Here is a 19753-nt window from a genome sequence, read left to right on the forward strand (position 1 = left end):
TGCTATTTTATTGACTTATATATATACACTAATGGTTTTTGTTATAAATGTAATTATCATATACTTATATAAAATATCGTTTAAAACGAGTAAATAAATTATTGTCTTCTGCTGTGTACTGTCAATATTGCTTGATTTGACAAACAACAAATTTGTGAATGTGGAAATGACGAAATATTCAAGCTCGCGAATCAAATGGCCCGATATTGTCTTTCCACGCGATTTAATACGTGCAAAAATAAACAAACAAACCAAGCAAAATGTACAATGTTGTCTAATCACAGGAGCAAAAAGAATTTGTAATTATACTTGAGGTGTAGTTACTTGTTACGTTTCTTACCTACAAAGAATCGCTATTTTCCCTTTGATATACTGTATTACATATATATATTTCATCTGTGCAAAATAACTAATAATGTAGTTTTTCTTTATGGTTGGTTCAAAACAGATTTGAGCTCGTTTTTCATTAATAAAAAATATTCTTCCGTAGCCTCATTAAGATCGTTAACAACGCCGTCTTCGGTCAAATTATTGTACGGATCTTCATCTACAAATTTATATATAATTTTATCAAATTTATATATAATTTTATCTTATAAGTATATGTGGTGTACGTGTATATGTGTGTTTGTATATGTACCTCTGATCGACAAATGTCCAAGAAATTCACATACTGCAGGATAATATGAAATTGTATTTTTGGAACCAGATGGTTTTCTAGCCCAGATGTAAATACGTACGTCGTCGTACAATTCGTCACCAGGCTTCGATTTGGCGCGTGTAATGCATGTATTGTGTGGTATTTCACGTGATTGTAAATAATTGACTAAACAGATTGCTCGAGATACAAAGTCTGTGATATCTTTAAAATCAGACAACTTGAGACAAAATCCTTTTGCCGGATAATCCACCAATAAGTGTACGCCTTTTATATAATCACAAATATTCTGCAACAAAATACATTCATATTTCACAAATGTGTTCATAACAATAGGCTACTGTATATAAATTACAAATTTGTGATGTATTATCTACAATATATTCTAGAAGCATTTCGTATCTCAAATAGTACAAGTGCCAGTGCAAATGATTAACAGATGCAAAAGCGCACAAACTATTGAAGACAATCCTCAAAGACCTAAAAAAGAAATTAGAAAAAAATCAAAACTGAGGATTATGTATTGTGTGTTTTGAGAAAGTTTGTTTCCATTGTAATACACAACATTGTAGTTACCATGAAGAACTCAAGAGACACAGTTCTACTGCTTTGAGAAGACTGTATTCTGTCATGACTTGCGGCAAACATTTCAAGCGTTCTGAAAGAAGCAAACAGTGTCCTGATTCCAAAGGACTGGAATTAATCGCAACTACGTCGTTCAAGTCGCCATTGCCCACGTCAAATAATATCTCCTTTTGAGATAATTTGGTGAAATTGAAACGTGCGGGATCAAATGGTTGTCGCATAAATGTGATCGATTCTGGCGCACGTCTGCAATGTCCTCTTTCTGGATTGAACTAAAAACGTTATTACGTACAAAAAAACGTTATCGCAATTAAGAGAAGATCTCATACATACTTGTGCTAAAAATCTATATCTTCCTCTCAATGTTTTGCTGCTCCTTATATTCAAGTTGTAGCGGAATGCTCCGACTTTTTCGGCCTGCTTCCACGCTCGTTGCAGAATGCTGTCAAACGCGGAATCATTTTCCACGTTCGATTTGACGATAAAATGAAAATTTTCCGTATTGTAACGAAATGTAGGAATTTCGTTTTGTGAAATCATATTGATAAAAAAGGTCTTACTGGTTTTATAGTTCTTATGGAATTGAGAGAGTGTGTGTACAATTGCATCAGTCAATTCACGTGGTCACCTGACAGTAGTTAAATGACTACAATACAATCGACCGAATCAGATCGATCATCGACCACATATGATTCTCGGATGAGAGAAAGAGAGAGAGGAGAGAGAGATGGCGTCACGATCGCGCCACCAACTTCACTCCGATGACGGCAAACCGCGTCTTGATTGTTGTCAATTGTTGTGTTTCGCGACAATTTGTGACCGCGTTATCTCGTCAAGATGCAAAGTTTCGCAACTTTCGCGTTCTTCGTTATCTCCTGCATATCACTCGGTAAATAACGACGTTCAAATCGTCTTCTCTTTCTGTCACTGAATCACTTTTATTATTTCACATGACGTGTTATTTTTCATCTAGGCCACGCCCTGGAGTGTTACGTTTGCAGGGATCAGGAAGGTAATCAGGACAAATGTCTGAACACCATAAAAACCTGCGATCCGGAACAAGACTCCTGTCTCACGGATATCAGATGGGGCAGTAAGTGATCTTGTGTGTATTAATAGTCGAACTCTCGGGTTGTTTTTTGAGGTTATATGTAATAAACAATTCCGCGCTTTACGTATAAATTTCTATCTAGAGCAAGATTATTCACCAGCTCTATCGCAATTGAAATCGATCAGCAATTATCGTTTAATCGCTATCTGTTGAACGATAAAGAAATGCATAATCAGTATGAAATCAATATAGATAACAAAACGTGAGAAGAGAGCTGCTTTGTTTTGAAGTCCGTGAGAATCATTTTTTTTAAACTGTGAAGATAGTCGAAAGCAAAAAGTTGCAAAGAATCTTATCTAACTTGGTCAAGATCATTCAAAGAATGCAATGTCAAATTCAAACGTATAACGTAACACTGTTATTATGTAGGTACACCGTACTGGTCCCAGGGTGCCAAAAAACAGTTTTACGTTTCTAAAAGGTGCGCCACCAAGAAAGAGTGCGAAAGAATGGAACGGGTTGGCATGTCCGATTGCCATTACATCTGGTATCAGGATTGGAAGTGTTCTTCTTGCTGCCAAGGGGACAGATGTAATTTTTATGTTATTGTAAGTATGCTGTTGCAAAGGAAAGATTTGCTCAATTTTGATAAAAGGAACGCAATGTTGCTATTTAAACAAATTTTGTTTTTCAGTCTGCTGGAGAAAAAACAAAATCGCACAGTGCAATCACCGCTGCAACGATTCTCGTTTCATTATTGGGAATATTCAAGGTTTTATGATGATAAAATTCTGCACAGAGAGACACTTCAGAGATCGGTAATATTAGTTGACGTTCTAGTCAACTGGCGAGTAATCTCAGTACTGCAGACTGAATTTTTGTATAGAGTTATTTTTAGCTCACTAACAATAATTACAAAATTTCACATACTTATACAGAGGCAATTAGCCTTGAGGTTTTACACTTTTATAACTTTTTTATATAGGTTTTTGAATATACTGATTTTCTTTTTTTTTTCTGTTACACTTTAGTGTCAAAAGATATTTTAAGTACTTGCAATAATTTATAATAATTCTAACGTTAACTTACGTCAAGATATATTTGTTTTTATTTAGATGTATGCGTTTTTACACTCAATGTTATTAATTATTCCGCAAATGTTTATTTACAAGTTTAAATCTATATTTTAATATGATATTTAATCCGTCCATTTTTGAGAGTAATACTCTCTCGATATAATTCTCAATATATATACTCCGTATATTGTATATACTATTATATATATATTTTACGAATAATCTCGCATTTGTTACGTACAAATAACATGTAATATATATCCGTCCACTTTTTTGCAATTAAATTTATATATTGCATCTGAAATGAGCAAAGGAGTAAGCACATTGTGAAAAATAAAAGTATTGTATCCAGAATAATGCCGTGTTAAAAAGTGATCTTTCTGGCCAAAAGTGCTTTCCACCCACACACACACACAAATATTCTTCATTTCGTAATAAAGATATAACATTTTTTTTTCTCTGAAATTAAACTTGCACAATGAAGAGAGACAGACAGACAGAGAGAGAGAGAGAGAAAAAGAAGAGAACAGAGGAGAGGGAGAACATTGACGTATCTTCTATTATCATGCGTAATCCTCTTAACTCCGATATCTATGTAGATAAACACAGAAAATAGTTATATCCGTGAAAACACAATCCTCGGATTGCGCGCGGCGCGTCGACGCGTCATCATTGCGCGTAAACTTAATGCGAGGCACCGCCGTGTCTTTTGTTAGAATTGTCAGTCGGGTTTAAGTGCGACAGCGGTAATTACGGCAGAGTCATTAAAAAGTCAAGTCAATTACGGTAAAAAAAACGATTTCGCGCATAACTGAAAAAGAAAAAAAAAAAAAAGCTACGTCGCTACTTCAATCCGAAGGTACGTATGCGCTGTGTCTGTTGTTATCAAGCGCGTGAGAAACATGACTTTGCGAGTCGTAACGGCAACTGATTCGAAAACGTATATATTTGAAAAATTTATATTTTGATTAAAATGTGTTTTTTTTACCGTAGAGTGAAACGAATTTTCTCTCTCGCATCATTCATTGTCATTGAAGTGTTTGCACCGGTGAAATTTTTACAGTCAAAAGATAGTTTGGAAGAAGGTAATGTAATTTTTATAAGATTGTATAACGCTTTTATTATTCTTCACGTCACTTATCTCTTCTTTGAATATTAAAAAAGTCTATATTACATTTAGTCGTGATGAAATGAATTTCTCAAAGACGGCATTGTGAATTTTTCGTTGTTTGTGTTTTCAGCCAAAAAAAAATAAAAACGGTTTGTGATATCTTCAATTGTACGATTTGTGACATTTTCAATTGTGTTGCAATTGAGGTTTTAACTTCAGTACGTTCAGCAGAAAATGGTAAACGCGTGTGAAATTTGTTCTGCTGAGCGCGACTGTTGAATTTTACAAAGACTTTCGTGTTTTGTTCTTATAATGCGCAAGTACGCGCACTTATAATAATGAAGCGCACTTGACAGAACAACGTGATGAGATATTATACCGTGCGTGATAAATATTTCTAATATTATATTTTATAACGACAATCGCGTTATGTTTGTATTACGTGCCAATGTACAAACTCAAGAAAAACGTAGGATCTTGTTTCGTCTAAGTTCGTCTTCAAATACCCTAAATCCGTAGTCAATAAGACAAACGATCGACCGTCAACTCTCAGAACAAAGTGATCTTGAACACAAGATCGAACAACGCTAAAGTAAATATGTCGTTGCGAATGCTTGACAATTTCAAAAGTAGTCTGAACTCGAGATTAGATTCTATTACGATTAAATTCTATTCGATTAGATTCTATTATCATTTCCTCGAAACAAATATGTGATAATTCACGGAGTCGCAACTGGTATTATTCAGACGATCTTAAATATTAAGAATTCGAGTGTACGAACGCCGAAATCTTGTTTCCGAATCGAAACTTCTTTCGAGTTCCAACAAGTCGAAAAACACACGGATTCCGGTATGATGCAATCTGGCGGTAAAATTCGATCACACTCGCGGTTTAGATTTAGAAAATCGTCTAATCCGATGTTCGAAAATTAAATACAAACAATAAGAGGAAAAAAAAAAAAAGGAATGATGACGTTCGCGTTGAAGTGTCGATCAATCGCAATAATAAACGCGTAGGGGAGAGATTTGTAGACGCGTCGTCGTTGTTCCGCTAACAGCGAGTCAATTCGACCAATTGAGCAAACCAGAAAAAGCGCCCGATGCATGGCACGTCGCTGATTTATATAAAGGCGTTTCAATTGGTAGAGCGTCTTCAGTCGCGCGCCGACCGTTAAAACGAAACAGGTCTTTTGTAACTACGTTTTTTTTTTGTTATTGTTCTGCGGAAAAATGGATTGCGCTTTAAGTAAACTCGTTATGGTAAGTCATCTAATTGCTTTTCAAAACGTTCTTACGTCTCTAAGTAGGCTCTTGCATATCGGAGCGGATCTTACGCGTTTATGAAACTTCTTGCTGGAAAAAAAAAAAAACATCTGTAAGGTATAATTTGCGAAATTATTTATTATTGATCATTGCTATTTCTAAGTTAATTATTGCGATGACGTTCCAACGGTGTGACTCTAACGCGTGTTCCTTTAATTCTTCAATTACTTTTTTTCAATCTTCTCTTTTTCTCGATTCTCATTTCGAACTGACTTTTCAAGCTATTTTATAAAAAAATTTTGAGAAATTTCTTTCCAATGATAAAAAATATCTCTCTGACACGTCTTTCGCGATGTTTTCGATGTTTTATTTATTTAAATCGTCGCAATTTCACATACGTCATCTTTCAGTTGTACAAAATGAAGTGGAGTTTGCGTAGCATGTACGATGTGTTCAGTCGCAAAAAAGTGGTCGATGTCTCACAGGACTCGAAATTAGCGAGGGTTTTGTCCACCCTCGACCTCACAGCTTTAGGAATCGGTTCCACTCTGGGAGTGGGTGTGTACGTACTCGCGGGAACCGTTGCAAAGTTTACCGCCGGTCCAGCCGTAATCATCTCATTCGCTATTGCAGCAGCAGCATCAATGTTCGCAGGTAATTACATCGATATATAAATGATCTATGAACATACAATTTGATGAACGATCGTTTGATTGAATTCTTAATGTATTCTTAATTTCCAACTAATAATTCTTAATCTCCAACAAATCTCCTATATATCTACTTTTAAGAGTTTCAAGTTTTTCAGTGGGTCTGACCTACGGTTTTAAATGGAATCCGAACTGTAATATAATCAGCTAATGCTGATTATACTAGATAGATACACACGCAATCTCTATTATCGGATAAAGAGACCGGTCCGGCAAAAATCGTAAAGTGTTACGCGAATGAACTCCGAGTTCGCAGCCCTTGCACTGAAACCGCGTGATCAACGAACCGGTCACGTCATCGTTTTACTCCTCTTGTTACAACAGAGTCTCCGATCGCGTCAATGTATTTCACGCGTTAGTTTTTAATCGCGTCTTATAAAACCAGCTCGATGAAACGAGAAAAACTCAAATAACTGCGTAAGACGAGTATAAACGGATTCTTATTTTCCGCACGCGGAGATTTTTGCTGTTCGAGCGAATTTCACACTCTGCGATCAACGCATGTTGACAGAAAACGATATCCAATCCGCGTGGTAGGTATATCGTTACAGCAATCGAGATTAAACTCTTGAAGATTTATTACGTCTGGCCTCGGAATTCCTCAACGAGATGATATTCAAAAATTACGCAAGTTAATTGATAAACTTATTATTGCGATAACGTACACCTTGCACGTGTTCGGCAAGTAAGTTTTGCACCGAGAAATATCGAATTCTTACATAATAATTTCGCGCGTATATCAAAAAGTGACATTCCTATACAAATGATTGAAAACTTGAAATTGTTGCGAGGTCAGCGATTTGTTAAAAAATCATATCTTGTTGGATTCATATTCAAATTAGTCGTTGCGTCTGTATTAATTATTTGAAAAGAGATAGACGAAGTGTTGTTGTGTTTCTTCTTCGTAGGACTTTGTTATGCCGAGTTCGGCGCCCGAGTGCCGCGTGCCGGATCGGCATACGTTTACAGCTACGTAACGATGGGCGAATTCGTGGCATTTCTCATCGGCTGGACATTGATTCTGGAATACGTGATCGGCTCGGCCAGTGTGGTGCGTGGTCTCAGCACGTATGTCGATGCGCTCTTCAACAACAGCATGAGGAGCGCCTTCGAGTCGGCTGCACCCATAGATGTCACACATCTGTCGTCGTATCCAGACTTCTTTGCGTTTGGCGTCACGCTGTTATTTTCAGGTATCAAGAAAGATTCATCCGGCCGGATTAGGTGAGATCTGATTAAACGATCTTGAAGATCTCCGAGAAATTTTTGAGCGAAACACGTGTACGTGCGTGTCCCTTACGACAAAACCGGCGCGTGAATTCTATTATTATATATATATATATATAGGCCGTTACATAATTGCGCGACATAAAAGCGGCTGATGCAATTTGCAATTTTCTTTTCAGCCGCGCTCGCCTTCGGAGCTAAGGAATCTTCGTTGGCGAACAACTTCTTCACCATGGTGAATCTCTTCGTCGTGCTCTTCGTTATAATTGCCGGTTCCGTCAAAGGTAAACGCACATTCCCGAGTTCTTTCTTCCACGTATAAATAAAGTGATTACGTTCAAACGTGTAATCACGTTGTGTGATATTTGCAGCTAATACCGGCAACTGGAATTTGAATCCCTCTTGCACTGAAACCGACTGTCCGAACGGAAACGGCGGGTTTATGCCTTACGGGATAAGGGGTGTTATAACCGGCGCGGCCACATGCTTCTACGGATTCATCGGCTTTGACTGCGTGGCCACAACGGGAGAGGAAGCTAAGAATCCGCAGCGATCTATTCCCATAGCGATCGTCGCGTCCCTGACGATCGTCTTTTTGGCCTACTTTGGCGTCTCGATCATTCTCACCACCGTCCTACCATATTACGACCAAGATCCCGACGCACCGTTCCCGTACATGTTCGATATGATAGGATGGAACTGGGCTAAGTGGCTTGTGTCGATCGGTGCGATTTGCGGTCTTTGTTCCAGGTAATACTTTTTTTTTCTCTCTCTCTCTCTCTTTTCATTACATCAGGCTAAACAAAAAACAAACGCACAATTTTTGTTACACAAAACTAAAGTTGCATATCAATCTTGCACGTACAATTATGTTTCAGCTTGTTAGGTGCGATGTTTCCGCTGCCACGAGTAATCTACGCCATGGCTTCTGATGGGTTGATCTTCAAGTGGATGGGAAAAATAAGCTCACGATTTCAAACTCCTCTCATAGGCACACTTTCTTCTGGACTTCTTACAGGTCTGTCAACACGCACGTCATTTTTTTTTTTTTTTTTTTTTTTGTACAGCTAATTACCAATGTAATCGTTCAACGACACATTGCAGGCATACTAGCGGCAATTTTCGAACTTACACAACTGGTAAACATGATGAGCATCGGTACACTGTTGGCGTATTCAATCGTAGCGTGTTGCGTACTTATTCTACGGTAAGAAATTTGAATTCATTATTGTCACAACCTTGATACATATTGACCAAAATACGTATTCAAAAAATTGAACATTGAAAAAAAACAGACGATATGACTCTCTGTTTATTTCAAGTTAACACAAAATAACGAATAGATTTCTCTCTCGTCTCTTTGAAGGTATGAAGAAAGCGAAGCATACGAGAAGAAAGGTGACCGCGATCCAAGAACCTTTTTGTTTGTCATGAAGCAACTAGTAAATGCAAACAAATTGAATCACTCGACGAAACTCACAGCTCAGATCGTTACGTTGCTCGTATTTTGTTACGGTGAGAGATTCATTGTTATTAATCTCTTTATTTGTTGTTATTGTTATTTAACGAACACATTGCTGAATTATATTTTCTAGTTATTCTTTGTATATGCATCGCCTTTCTGTTGGCATTGAACGTGGAAGAAATCGCCGCCGGACAAGCAACCTACGTGGTGCCTCTTGTCATTCTGTCTGTCGCACTTGTGGCTACTCTTTGTTTCATCTATTTTCAACCAAATTCTGGAAAAAAACTTACATTCTCGGTATGATTTATATATACATATTTTTAAAATTTGCATAAATTTGTTTTTTACAATATGCTAATATTTCATTGCGTTAACCCAATTCGTGAATTCAAGAGTCGCTTATCTCTTTGTTTATTGCATACTCGTGTGAATCACGTACGTATATATTATCACTTGCAATTAATCTTGGTCTTATCATAGATTGATGTTACAACTGTTCTACTTTTCGTAAATAATAATATAAAAAAGATATAAAATATGTAAAAGTTAAACCAATGATGCGATTAGCGCGCACTGTTCAAATTTGTCATACCGCCTTCTGTCAGGTTCCTCTGGTGCCATTCTTACCAGCCCTTAGTATACTCATCAACATTTATCTCATGTTAATGTTGGATGTAATGACGTGGGTACGTTTCTCAGTGTGGATGGCAATCGGTAAGTTTATCTCATATAAGAGATAAATGTATAGATAGTTTTTTTGTGAAAATATTGTTCATACATCGTGATATTTCTTGTGTGTTTTATTACAGGTTTATGCATATATTTCTTATATGGCGTGTCGCACAGTAACAATCGACAAAAGATATTGTCGCTGAGATTGACTGACTATCCCAAGGAGAACGTATGGGAGAACAACGATTGTACTCACATTACATGATAATCTAACATATCGATCTATGTAACAAAAAGCACTTTTTTATATTTTATTTATTAACTTGCTTTTTTTATTAATAAAATGTATTTTTGTAATGATATTTTATAATAACATTCATGGTTGAAAATTCTTATTTCTGTTCTTTTATTACAATAATTAATCTTTTGTAGTAATTCTTTTTAATCAAAAAATAAATATTTATGAATGACGAAGTACTTAAAAAAACGCGAACAAAAAAAAATGGCTTACAGAAAATTAATGTGATATTATTTTTGCAAAGTTATTTCAGTAAAATAAGTAAAACAAGAAAGAGCCATCTATTATATATATAACTATGTATCTAAAAATAGTTTTATAAAATAATCTTGCAATAGTTTATAGTTTTTTTGTAACTTAAAAAAATAAAATAAATTTTATAAAACTGAAATATTATGAACTAGAATATATATAAATATTATATCTTCAATTATATATATCTATATCACACGAGATAAAAAAAAATTAAAGCGCGAACAATGACTTGAGATCGTTCAATGTAAGCTTTGTGGCAGATTGGCTCTTGTCGCCGCTCAAAACGTTTTTCGCTATCTCAAGTTTATACTCCTGCAACGCCTTTATCCGCTCTTCTATTGTGTTGCTGCAAATAAATCTGGAAAAAAAAAAAGAACACTCGATGATGAATTCAATATCCGAAAGATGTACACGCGTACACACGGAAATCCATACTGACTTGTAAATATGGACGTTCTTTGTCTGTCCGAACCGATAAATTCTATCTTGTGCCTGTGTCTCTAACTGTGGATTCCAGTGAATATCGAATAACAGCAAATGGTTAGCACCTGTTAAGTTCAATCCCACACCGCCAGCGGTAAGCGAAAGCAACAAGACTCTTGGACCGGAATGTCGGTCATTAAAGGCATCCATTATACCCTGAAGAAAAAAAAAAAATTGATTTTTTCAATGGAATAAAAACAATTGTACCAAATTGAAATATTGTTCGTAACGTACTTGTCGGTTTTTAATAGCGACAGCTCCGGTGAATTTATCGAACGTAGCTCCTTTTATCGAAGGCAAATGCGACGCTATAACATCCAGCAGGCCAGTCCATTGTGAAACTATGATGAGTTTATCATCGCCTTTTTGTAGAATATCTCTAACCAAGTCGAGTAAAGCCCTCATCTGTGTACAATATTAATTATAATATAAAAAATAAAATCATCTCTTCGAATGTACAACCGTTAACTCACCTTGGAACTAATACGATCGTCATCAAACACCGGATTATCATGAGTAAGTACATTTTCGACTATTCTCTTGTCGATGCCAATATCTTCTTCTTCTTCATTTTCATCGAATGAATGACTGAACGATCGATTAAGTCCATTGATGGACATTCTATTTACTTGCAACAATAAATCATAGTCCACACTGCCCATATCCATTAAACCACTCTGTTTTACGTCGTCTTGATCGAGCATCGCATGGATCAATGCCGGATGACAACATACTTGACGTAATCGCAACAGGAGCACCAAAATCTCGTGTGTCTTTACATCGGCGTGCATCGCCAGCAATTTGTTCTGAGCTTCTGTGAATGGCGTATTTTTACCTTGAAAAGAAAACCAAGAACGACCGTGAAATTATTACGTCATCATAAAATGTTAAATCTTAATGATTCGTTTTTTTCTCACATAAGAGCGTGTAATACCTTTTGCAAATTACGTGTTCGACTTACTTGAGTTTAAAGCAAAGGAGGGTCTTTCGTACACTCCGCTGTTCAAATTTATCATGTGCGCCTTCTCCGCTCGTTGGTGCAAGAACTGCGCGAACAAAGTACGGGAGTAAACTAAAATCTTCTCGTATACCAATTTCTCTTGGGGATCGAGTTGCACCAACACCTCCTCGAAAAATTTTTCGGGTAAGGAATCTATAACGCCTTTTGCCATCAGTTCCGCCTTAGTTCTTCGTAACATCAAAGTTTTCATAACTGTCGCCAATCTCGTTTGGCCCGCGGCGTTCTTGTTGTCTACCCAACGCTTCCAGACGCGCAAATCGTCAAACGGCGAGCATTGGAGAAACTTTAGGATGGAGTACAAGTCCATTGCCTTGTTCTGTATAGGTGTGCCACTTAGAGCCCAACGTTTACACGCTACAAGTCCGCAAACCGCTTCGGCCATTTGACTCTTGTGATTCCTTACGTAATGAGCTTCATCAAGTATCACTCTGGTCCACTTGATCTGCAAAGAAATTTTGCATCTATAATCGAAGTCACAGAATAGAAGGGTAAAAAAACCTAAAGGTTTCTTTTTGTTCTCATTCAGTCAGCTACTAAATAATCTCAAATCCCACAATACCTTAAATAATGTAGAGTTACATTTATGTTCTCGGGATACTATATTATATGTCGTTATGACTATATCATTGTTCGCCAAGGTTCTGGGAGCGTTCATTCGATTTGTGCCATGATGTATATGAACGGACAACACACCGCGTTTGCACTTATTGCGCACTTCGTTCTCCCACTGGTTCACTAAAGACGCGGGACATACTATCAAGGTACCACCTTTAGGAACTGAAAATCGAGGTAGCTACTTTAGTAAATTAATTTGAAGTGTATAGATATGACAAATATTTTACTTATCAGACATTTATATATAATAAATATATACACGCACGGAAAGATCTACTATTACTCCATGCTTCATCATTATCATCATCACTGTCGTATTTATCGCTGAGATTTTTTTTGGCGAGAGAGGCCAGAATTAAGGATATCATAGTAATTGTCTTTCCCAAGCCCATGTCGTCAGCTGTAATTCGAAGACATCCAAGAAATATATTTTCAATGATAAAAAAAATCCAACATCAATTTAAAATTATGTTTTTGTTTTAGATATTTACCTAAAACACCACCAGGCGGTCTTTGCTGTTCTCTCCACAGAAGCCACGCGAGAGCATGCCTTTGATATGAAAACAATTGTACTTTTAAACCTCTTGGATCTTCTGCCTTTGTGTTTTCTGACGGACAAGCCTTAAGCGATCCGTGTAAATCTTGCAATCGCTCGGCCGTCAAAGCGAGCTCCTTATCCATTGTTTCTTGCGCTTTCTTACCAAGTATTCTTAATTCGGGAGATGTGGTAGGCCTCATCGGTATATCGTCAAAATTCAAATAATTATCAGGTTTGTAATCGTTTTCATCATCACTAACTGTGTACTTATCATCATCACTGTTCATGTACTTATCATCGTCACTAATTGTGATTTTATCATCATCACTAAACAACGGTTCATGTTTTACTGAAAATTTTTTGTAAGATGATTTTTTATCCTCCTCACTTTCTTTGCTACCGAAACTTGACGTCGGAAAAGTAATATTCCATTTGAGCTTCAATCGCTCGATTTCTTCTTCTTGCTCATATTCACTTTCACGTAATTTTTTGCCTTTGTCAGGCAACATATCGATATTTCCTTCGGCAAGCAGCAGCTACAAATATTACATGCCTCATTGAGCATTAAATTACATGGAAATATGAACGAAATAACACAAATTTCTTAAAATAAAACTATATAGATTTATAAGTGGAAGTTAAAATGATAAAATTTTAGATTACTTTTATTCTCGTTAATTGCTCGTTGAGCTTTCTTAATTCATCGATTGCATCGGCTTTGTTTTTTTCGGGCAACGCTGACGCTTCAATTAAATCCAAGTTTTTACCACCAGTTCCTTGTTTTCCAAAAGATAGTTTTGAATCGGACTTGCTGTTTTCGTCGGAGGAAAAATCTGTAAAAAATATTAGAATAAAACGAGTTGCTTATTTGAAGATCAATCTTTATGTTCAACAATTGAACAGAGAAAACTACCTGAATCAAGTACTATGGTAACAGGTTCAGAACTTGTAATATTTGATATTTTATCATCGCTAACTTTATCCTCTAATAAACTATTAGCATTGAAATCCATCTCGTTAAGAGAAATGTTAGTAGAACTGGGTTTTAATTCTTTTATGTCTTCTCTGGTAGTGTCGTGAGAAACATCTTTTCGTTTTTGACCTTTTTTAAAAACTGGTGAGTATGAGACTAGGGAATCTGTGAAATAACAAAATTAAATAACATTTACATGACACACAGTATCAAGTAGTATCAAAGTGTTTTTATTTATTACATAAAGATAGGCTTTATCAAGAAAACATATTTTTTACCTGAATCATAGTTTTCCCCAAAATCACTGGTATTACTATTGAAGGTATTTTGAAGCTCTTTTGTACTTTTGTGTCTATAATTGCTCTTATTTACACTATCATCATCATCATCATCATCAGAATCTTTTAATCTATATTTTTTTATGTGACTTTTAATAGCAGCTCTAGTCAAACGAGCAACTGGTGTATCTTCTTCTGATTTATTTGTAGAGTATTCTGTCTTATTTGAAGAATCATTTCTGTGCAAGTAAATATATATTTACAAAAAAATTATTTTTGTTGATGTTTTTATAACAAAATTTTATAACTTATAAAAAAAACTTCTGGTCTTTTTATTAATGTCTTTCTACTAGTATAAAGTTTATTTAAAATCTACTGCTAAAAAAATATAAGAAGTGAATAAAATTTTATATACAAAATATAATAAATTACATTGGTCAATAAATTAAAAAACATTGTTCTATACATATATATATATAACATATGCAGTAAGTAAAAAGAAAGAATTATATGGGTATCATATTGTAACAGTTTTATAAGCAAGTCAAATAAAGTAAACATTACATGTGTTAGGTGTAATGTGCTTGTTAGTTCTTTATTTATAAAAAGAATATGTAATATATATATTTTATTGATGTAAACAATATCAGAAGTACTTTTACACTTCAGTGTGTATTATTTGCAAGATTGGTTGGCAACATTGATGTAAGTAAAAATATTTCAACTCTGGTACAAGCTGTGTGAATTCATAAATCACATAATTTCCAATGTCACAAGAGATACATGTTGTTGCAAATACACTTTCACAAACTTTTTTCGCAAAGAATCACGTTGTCTAAACTAGATGTTTGACAAGCAATCTCAACTGTAAATACTCACGTCCTCGACGTGCTATTTGTTTCATTAGAGTCGTAGTAGGTGCTCTCGTCGATCACCGAGCTGCGTTTGGATCCTTTGGCAGATTTTTCAACGACGTCCTCATCGCTGTCGGAGATGACGAAGGATTCTTCGTTCACCTGATGTCTCGGCGAGGAAGTCGCCCAGTTGCGTGAAAAAGTTTTCGCCATTCCTTATATTCTAAATCTTCAAACCACAGAAAAATCTGGTTGCTGATACTTTCGTGACATTCACAAAAACGCAGAATAATTCAGAAGCGTGATGCAGGAGAGTTCACCAGATATCTTCCTTGGCTGAGTGTTTTTTGTCTCGGATCTCAACTTGTTGACCTGTGCAAACTCGCACACCGATCAGGATCAACTGTTGTGTTTGAATTTAAAACCGACCAATAGCGCGATAGCACAGTATAGGTATTCACTCTCATATTCACTCTCCGAAAACTTATACTAAAAGTTGTCTCTCGTGCATGACCAAATCGCACAACCAACAATATGGCGGAGAGTGAACCTACTGTTCTTACCTATACTGTGGCGATAGTGCGTACTAACTCGGATTGCCAACTGTAAGAAGCTAAATTCAGAACTGTCGATAATCTCGAGATTTATCGACAGAATCGCGATGCGTTTCTGTTTCGCATCAAACCGTTTAGAATTTGAAATTTTGATTCGATTGATCGAATTGACATCACGGTTGGGTTGGAAGTTGACAGTTGACGTCTGATCGGAACAGCGAGATGCGGAGAGATGACCGATTACGCGTATGTAGATTGTAGACTCGTTCAAAGAGGAAGTTGAGATTATGATGTTCGAAATTAGTGGAATTCTACTATATAAACCAAACTGTGAGATGTTTTTATATATTTTCATCCTAACTTCCGGAAGGCTTCGACCTTTACGATCGTGTTACATTTGGAAGATTGACCATTCAGGAAAGGGTAAGATAGAGTCGAAACGTAGTTACATAATATTTGCGATTTTTTATTTTACGCGTAAGCAAATAACAAAATTATCCAAGAACAAAAAAACACCGTGTTTAACCGGTAAGTAAACAATAGAAACGTAAAACGATGACGAAATTATTTGTACTTCTCGATCAGTGTGTTAGCATACTCGATATAGCTTTGTTTTGCCGCTTCTTGCGAGGTTCCCTTTTTCTTGTTCCAGGCTTCCCACTTTGCTTTTCCTTTGAAATCCAGCATGCCAGGCTTGGCTGAAATATTGTGAGATGTACATTGCTGTTGTGCGTAATCATACTGCTAATATGTACACAAGGCAAGTTTCCTAATTTGTCTATTTTCAATAACAATCAAAATTTATTGTCTAACGTGTTCTGAAGAAAAATTCAAAATCTTTTTTTTTTTTTTTTATTTAATCATGGGATCTATATTTTTTTATTATCTTATATATGGTAAATTTTTATATTAAAAAAAATATATATACGTAAGAACTTGGGTGTTATTACATGTGTTGTTGTCGCCAACTGTAGCTTGTTTAAACAAAGCATAAAGCTCTAAAAGTTCTTCATCAGTGGGGCGTTTTGTAAGCGCCTTCACAGATTCAGCAGCTGCTTCAAATTGCTGTAAACAAAAAAAAAAAAATGTACAACTTTCGATATTATTTGATAAGTTTAAACAATTTTAAATAATACAAAAGTTTTTTTGAAGTATTAGCTAACATGTGTATGTTTCGGCAAGTGTTTATATATAATCGTGATGAAGTAACATGGCGATTGCCCTTTGAATTGAGAATGACTGTGCATTATGAGTAATTCCAAATTTGTGAAAATAACAAACTCACACACTCGAATCGTAAACATTTATAGCTACAGAAATAATCATCGAATAATCATCAAGCATCAACCAGTTTGAAATTTTTATTGATAAAATTTTTCAGGTCGCAAAAAGGCGAACAACAATAACAATTCTCGCTCGTCAAAACTTTCCTCGAGGGCATCTCGATCACGTGATAATTAAACCGTCCGTCCCAAATTTCTCCTTGGAGAAAATGCATATACACGTTAAATATCGCACGAATATACGGGACCGATAAAATTAGTATGCTGTCATCGCTCAATTTTTGCCGCTCATTTCCGCTTCAATTAAAATTCACTGCCCTATCTCGATGCAGCTTCTAAGCGAAAAAAAATATATATATATATTAATGCGGATTGTATGAATAATCGAAATTTGCACATACGTGTGTGGTAACGTAAGATATTTATATGAAAGAGTACCTGATCGAGAGACATTGCGATTGGTTGCACAAACTAGTGAGCACTGATGATCATCGATCGAACGTATGTACAAAGTTAAAAGCGCAAATCCCCACCCAACAGTACTTTTATCGCAACACGCGATTCAGGGTCGGACTAAGTATCTTTTTCTGCTTGTTTTGATTATTGCAATCTTCGCGAACGGGTTTCTTTCTTTAAAATTACCATATTACGATGTTACTAACAAAAAGAAGAATATATACTCATGATCTAGAGAAGCAAGAAAGATCTCATTTCTTTGTGATTAACAAGTGCAGAATTATATAAGAGATAAATTGAGACAATCAACTGATAAAGATATGAGATAGCTTTGACTTGTTATTACACAAAATACTGAAATTTAAACTTTCCATATGTGTACATTTATATATGTACATTTGATTAGATAATGCATATGCACATTTGATTAGATAACATATCTTAACTTATTGCTGTAGTTTGGAGAAATCTAATGACAAAATATAGAAAATTGTCATTTTTCATTTAGTGACAGAATATTTTTAAATTACACTATAAAAAGTGACAGAATATTTTTAAATTACACTATAAAAAGTGACAGAATATTTTTAACTTACACTATAAAAAGTGACATACAATATTTTATGTTTCTCACAAGTCTCGGTCACTTTTGTAGGTTGTACAACGCTTTTAATATTCACGTGCACATACACACATTTATGTGATAATTAAAAACTAATAATAAAAACTGAACTTTGCTCTGTCTGTTCATAATGTACAGAAGCAAGAATTTGATGTTGTTTACTAGATGCATACCTGAACGCTTTAAAATTTATTCCGGAAAAAAATACTAAATATTCAAGCCGTTTTTATGTGTATTCATAAACCTTGATTGTGAACTGCGCATTAAAAAAGTGTTATTTAAAAGAAGAAACCTTTGAAATTTCATACCATTTTCACTGAGTAATGTCTTGAAGATACTTCTGATCGCGAAATGATTTCTCCTCAACTTTTAGAAAACGACAGTTTTTCCTTGAAATCTCTTGTATAATTAATATTAAAAACTTATACATACACACACACACGTATATAACATACGTTGTATTTAAAGTTATTGTACAGATTCAGAGCCGCTATACCGACCAAGCCAAGTCCCTAAACATGAGTAAAAATTTCATAAAAAATCGTATGAATTTATCTCAAAGTAACTTTCTACATTAAATATTCTTTTTTGTAAGCGACAAAAAAATTAAATATTATTAATAGTAAAATATTTTTATATATTTTACTATTTTTAAAAACGTGTTTTTCTAAAAATTCTCATACATCTTCAGTTGATTATAATTTAAATAAATAGTAGTTTTTAAATAAGCGTTTAATTTAAATAAAATTAGCATTCGACGTTTCTGTTAAAGAAAACCTGATGAATTTTAAAGTCAGTGTATTTGGGAAGAATGACTCGCACGATGAGAATCTATATAGGAGGAGTTTCTACAAAACACGGTGCACCGGTTTTCTAGAATCAACCGTAGAGAACACCGTTAGTTTGCAATCGACGCAATAACGTCGATCTATGAAATATTTCTGCAACTTTACGCCAACGTTTTTAAACTCACAACGCGATAATGCAGCAATCACTATTCATGTCACTCATCACCAGATACGTTAACATTTTAAAAAAACTTTGAAACTTTTGCATGTAGTCTGCAAATTTTGGAATTTTAATTTTCACAGAATCACAGATAATTGTTTGTACAATATCTTTTAATTTTTATTATCTTTTCTTCTTTTTATTCACTTAATTTTCTGTGACAGAATTGATATAGCTCGACAATTAGTTTTATTTAGATTTTATTTGGACATGTTTTAAAAAAACTCTCTGTGACTTGAAAGTTATATATCAATTTTTTCGTTAAATTTCTTTTTTTTTTCTAATAATATAACAATGTACCTTGTCTATATCGGTCGACATTTTGAATGCGAATCCGTTTCGTGTGCGAGCTGACTGTCTACTGACAGCTAGTTCTTAATCACAAATTCTACGTTTACTGAGTCTCCGGACAGTTTGTGACTCCGGACATCGACTTGGTGGGGAGCGTGCTGATTCACCGTGTCGTGTTTAAAATCTCGAGAAGAAGGAAACCCGACGAGATTAGGAATATGCGCACGATTACACGTGCGTTAATAGTCCGTTCTAATTTTTGCAAATCAAACGAGCACGCGCGTACGAGAGTTGCATTTTTTTCCGAAACATTGAAATTTTTTGGTTTAACGTACTGTGATTTAATCGTGTAATTAGATTACACAGACTGGGGTCGTGTAATCACGTTAATAAGTTCCTCAGTGCG

At 35.2% G+C, this 19753-nt stretch overlaps 4 protein-coding genes across 10 annotated transcripts; 1 reads left to right on the forward strand and 3 right to left on the reverse strand.

Moving 5' to 3' along the window:
• Nucleotides 1–29: 29 nt before the first annotated feature.
• Nucleotides 30–1801, reverse strand: LOC109863787 (GDP-D-glucose phosphorylase 1). 2 transcript variants are annotated; one of them, XM_020444338.1, is made up of 5 exons: nt 1577–1801; nt 1235–1515; nt 1036–1138; nt 641–947; nt 30–547 (listed from the first exon to the last, which is right to left on the reverse strand). In XM_020444338.1, the coding sequence occupies exons 1-5, from the start codon at nt 1781–1783 to the stop codon at nt 429–431; spliced, it is 1017 nt and encodes a 338-aa protein (XP_020299927.1). In that variant the 5' UTR covers nt 1784–1801; the 3' UTR covers nt 30–428. The 2 variants fall into 2 exon arrangements, with proteins under 2 accessions (XP_020299927.1, XP_020299928.1); XM_020444339.1 differs by having other exon boundaries at nt 427–547; nt 741–947.
• Nucleotides 1802–1982: 181 nt separating this feature from the next.
• On the forward strand, nt 1983–10213 carry LOC109863786 (cationic amino acid transporter 2). 4 transcript variants are annotated; one of them, XM_020444337.1, is made up of 13 exons: nt 1983–2132; nt 2217–2336; nt 2724–2902; nt 6155–6398; nt 7363–7647; nt 7861–7965; nt 8053–8431; nt 8560–8699; nt 8786–8888; nt 9048–9196; nt 9277–9443; nt 9752–9860; nt 9956–10213. In XM_020444337.1, the coding sequence occupies exons 1-13, from the start codon at nt 2081–2083 to the stop codon at nt 10081–10083; spliced, it is 2160 nt and encodes a 719-aa protein (XP_020299926.1). In that variant the 5' UTR covers nt 1983–2080; the 3' UTR covers nt 10084–10213. The 4 variants fall into 4 exon arrangements, with proteins under 4 accessions (XP_020299926.1, XP_020299923.1, XP_020299925.1 ...); XM_020444334.1 differs by lacking the exons at nt 1983–2132; nt 2217–2336; nt 2724–2902 and adding exons at nt 4008–4229; nt 4364–4455; XM_020444336.1 differs by lacking the exons at nt 1983–2132; nt 2217–2336; nt 2724–2902 and adding an exon at nt 4008–4229.
• A 320-nt stretch (nt 10214–10533) lies between these two features.
• On the reverse strand, nt 10534–15612 carry LOC109863760 (transcription termination factor 2). 2 transcript variants are annotated; one of them, XM_020444282.1, is made up of 13 exons: nt 15454–15612; nt 15159–15362; nt 14280–14518; nt 13942–14166; nt 13692–13861; nt 12982–13564; nt 12756–12890; nt 12435–12652; nt 11816–12317; nt 11328–11689; nt 11089–11259; nt 10811–11010; nt 10534–10729 (listed from the first exon to the last, which is right to left on the reverse strand). In XM_020444282.1, exons 2-13 carry the CDS (start codon nt 15344–15346, stop codon nt 10582–10584), a joined length of 3141 nt encoding a protein of 1046 aa, XP_020299871.1. In that variant the 5' UTR covers nt 15347–15362; nt 15454–15612; the 3' UTR covers nt 10534–10581. The 2 variants fall into 2 exon arrangements, with proteins under 2 accessions (XP_020299871.1, XP_020299870.1); XM_020444281.1 differs by having other exon boundaries at nt 15159–15611.
• A 520-nt stretch (nt 15613–16132) lies between these two features.
• Nucleotides 16133–19460, reverse strand: LOC109863684 (acyl-CoA-binding protein homolog). Of its 2 annotated transcripts, none has more exons than XM_020444106.1 (3): nt 19357–19460; nt 16638–16752; nt 16133–16385 (listed from the first exon to the last, which is right to left on the reverse strand). In XM_020444106.1, the coding sequence occupies exons 1-3, from the start codon at nt 19375–19377 to the stop codon at nt 16252–16254; spliced, it is 270 nt and encodes an 89-aa protein (XP_020299695.1). In that variant the 5' UTR covers nt 19378–19460; the 3' UTR covers nt 16133–16251. The 2 variants fall into 2 exon arrangements, with proteins under 2 accessions (XP_020299695.1, XP_020299696.1); XM_020444107.1 differs by lacking the exon at nt 19357–19460 and adding an exon at nt 17409–17517.
• Between the last annotated feature and the right edge of the window lie 293 nt (nt 19461–19753).

Source organism: Pseudomyrmex gracilis, unplaced genomic scaffold (genome assembly GCF_002006095.1).
Source record: "Pseudomyrmex gracilis isolate BER0280 unplaced genomic scaffold, ASM200609v1 scaffold_12, whole genome shotgun sequence".
NCBI lineage: Eukaryota > Metazoa > Arthropoda > Insecta > Hymenoptera > Formicidae > Pseudomyrmex > Pseudomyrmex gracilis.

Excerpts from the sequence above, each read along its gene's own strand:
- LOC109863786 (XM_020444337.1), top strand. The coding sequence starts at position 2,081 with ATGCAAAGTTTCGCAACTTTCGCGTTCTTCGTTATCTCCTGCATATCA. Across the intron at positions 6,399-7,362 it reads AGCAGCATCAATGTTCGCAG|GACTTTGTTATGCCGAGTTC; the intron begins GTAATTACATCG and ends TCTTCTTCGTAG. Across the intron at positions 8,700-8,785 it reads TTCTTCTGGACTTCTTACAG|GCATACTAGCGGCAATTTTC; the intron begins GTCTGTCAACAC and ends GACACATTGCAG.
- LOC109863760 (XM_020444282.1), bottom strand. The coding sequence starts at position 15,346 with ATGGCGAAAACTTTTTCACGCAACTGGGCGACTTCCTCGCCGAGACAT. Across the intron at positions 12,653-12,755 it reads GAGTAATAGTAGATCTTTCC|TTCCTAAAGGTGGTACCTTG; the intron begins GTGCGTGTATAT and ends CTCGATTTTCAG. Across the intron at positions 12,318-12,434 it reads GTAACTCTACATTATTTAAG|ATCAAGTGGACCAGAGTGAT; the intron begins GTATTGTGGGAT and ends ATTTCTTTGCAG.
- LOC109863787 (XM_020444338.1), bottom strand. The coding sequence starts at position 1,783 with ATGATTTCACAAAACGAAATTCCTACATTTCGTTACAATACGGAAAAT. Across the intron at positions 1,139-1,234 it reads TGTCTCTTGAGTTCTTCATG|GTCTTTGAGGATTGTCTTCA; the intron begins GTAACTACAATG and ends TTTCTTTTTTAG. Across the intron at positions 548-640 it reads TGGACATTTGTCGATCAGAG|ATGAAGATCCGTACAATAAT; the intron begins GTACATATACAA and ends ATAAATTTGTAG.
- LOC109863684 (XM_020444106.1), bottom strand. The coding sequence starts at position 19,377 with ATGTCGACCGATATAGACAAG. Across the intron at positions 16,753-19,356 it reads TGTCGACCGATATAGACAAG|CAATTTGAAGCAGCTGCTGA; the intron begins GTACATTGTTAT and ends TTTTGTTTACAG. Across the intron at positions 16,386-16,637 it reads AGTTGGCGACAACAACACAT|CCAAGCCTGGCATGCTGGAT; the intron begins GTAATAACACCC and ends ACAATATTTCAG.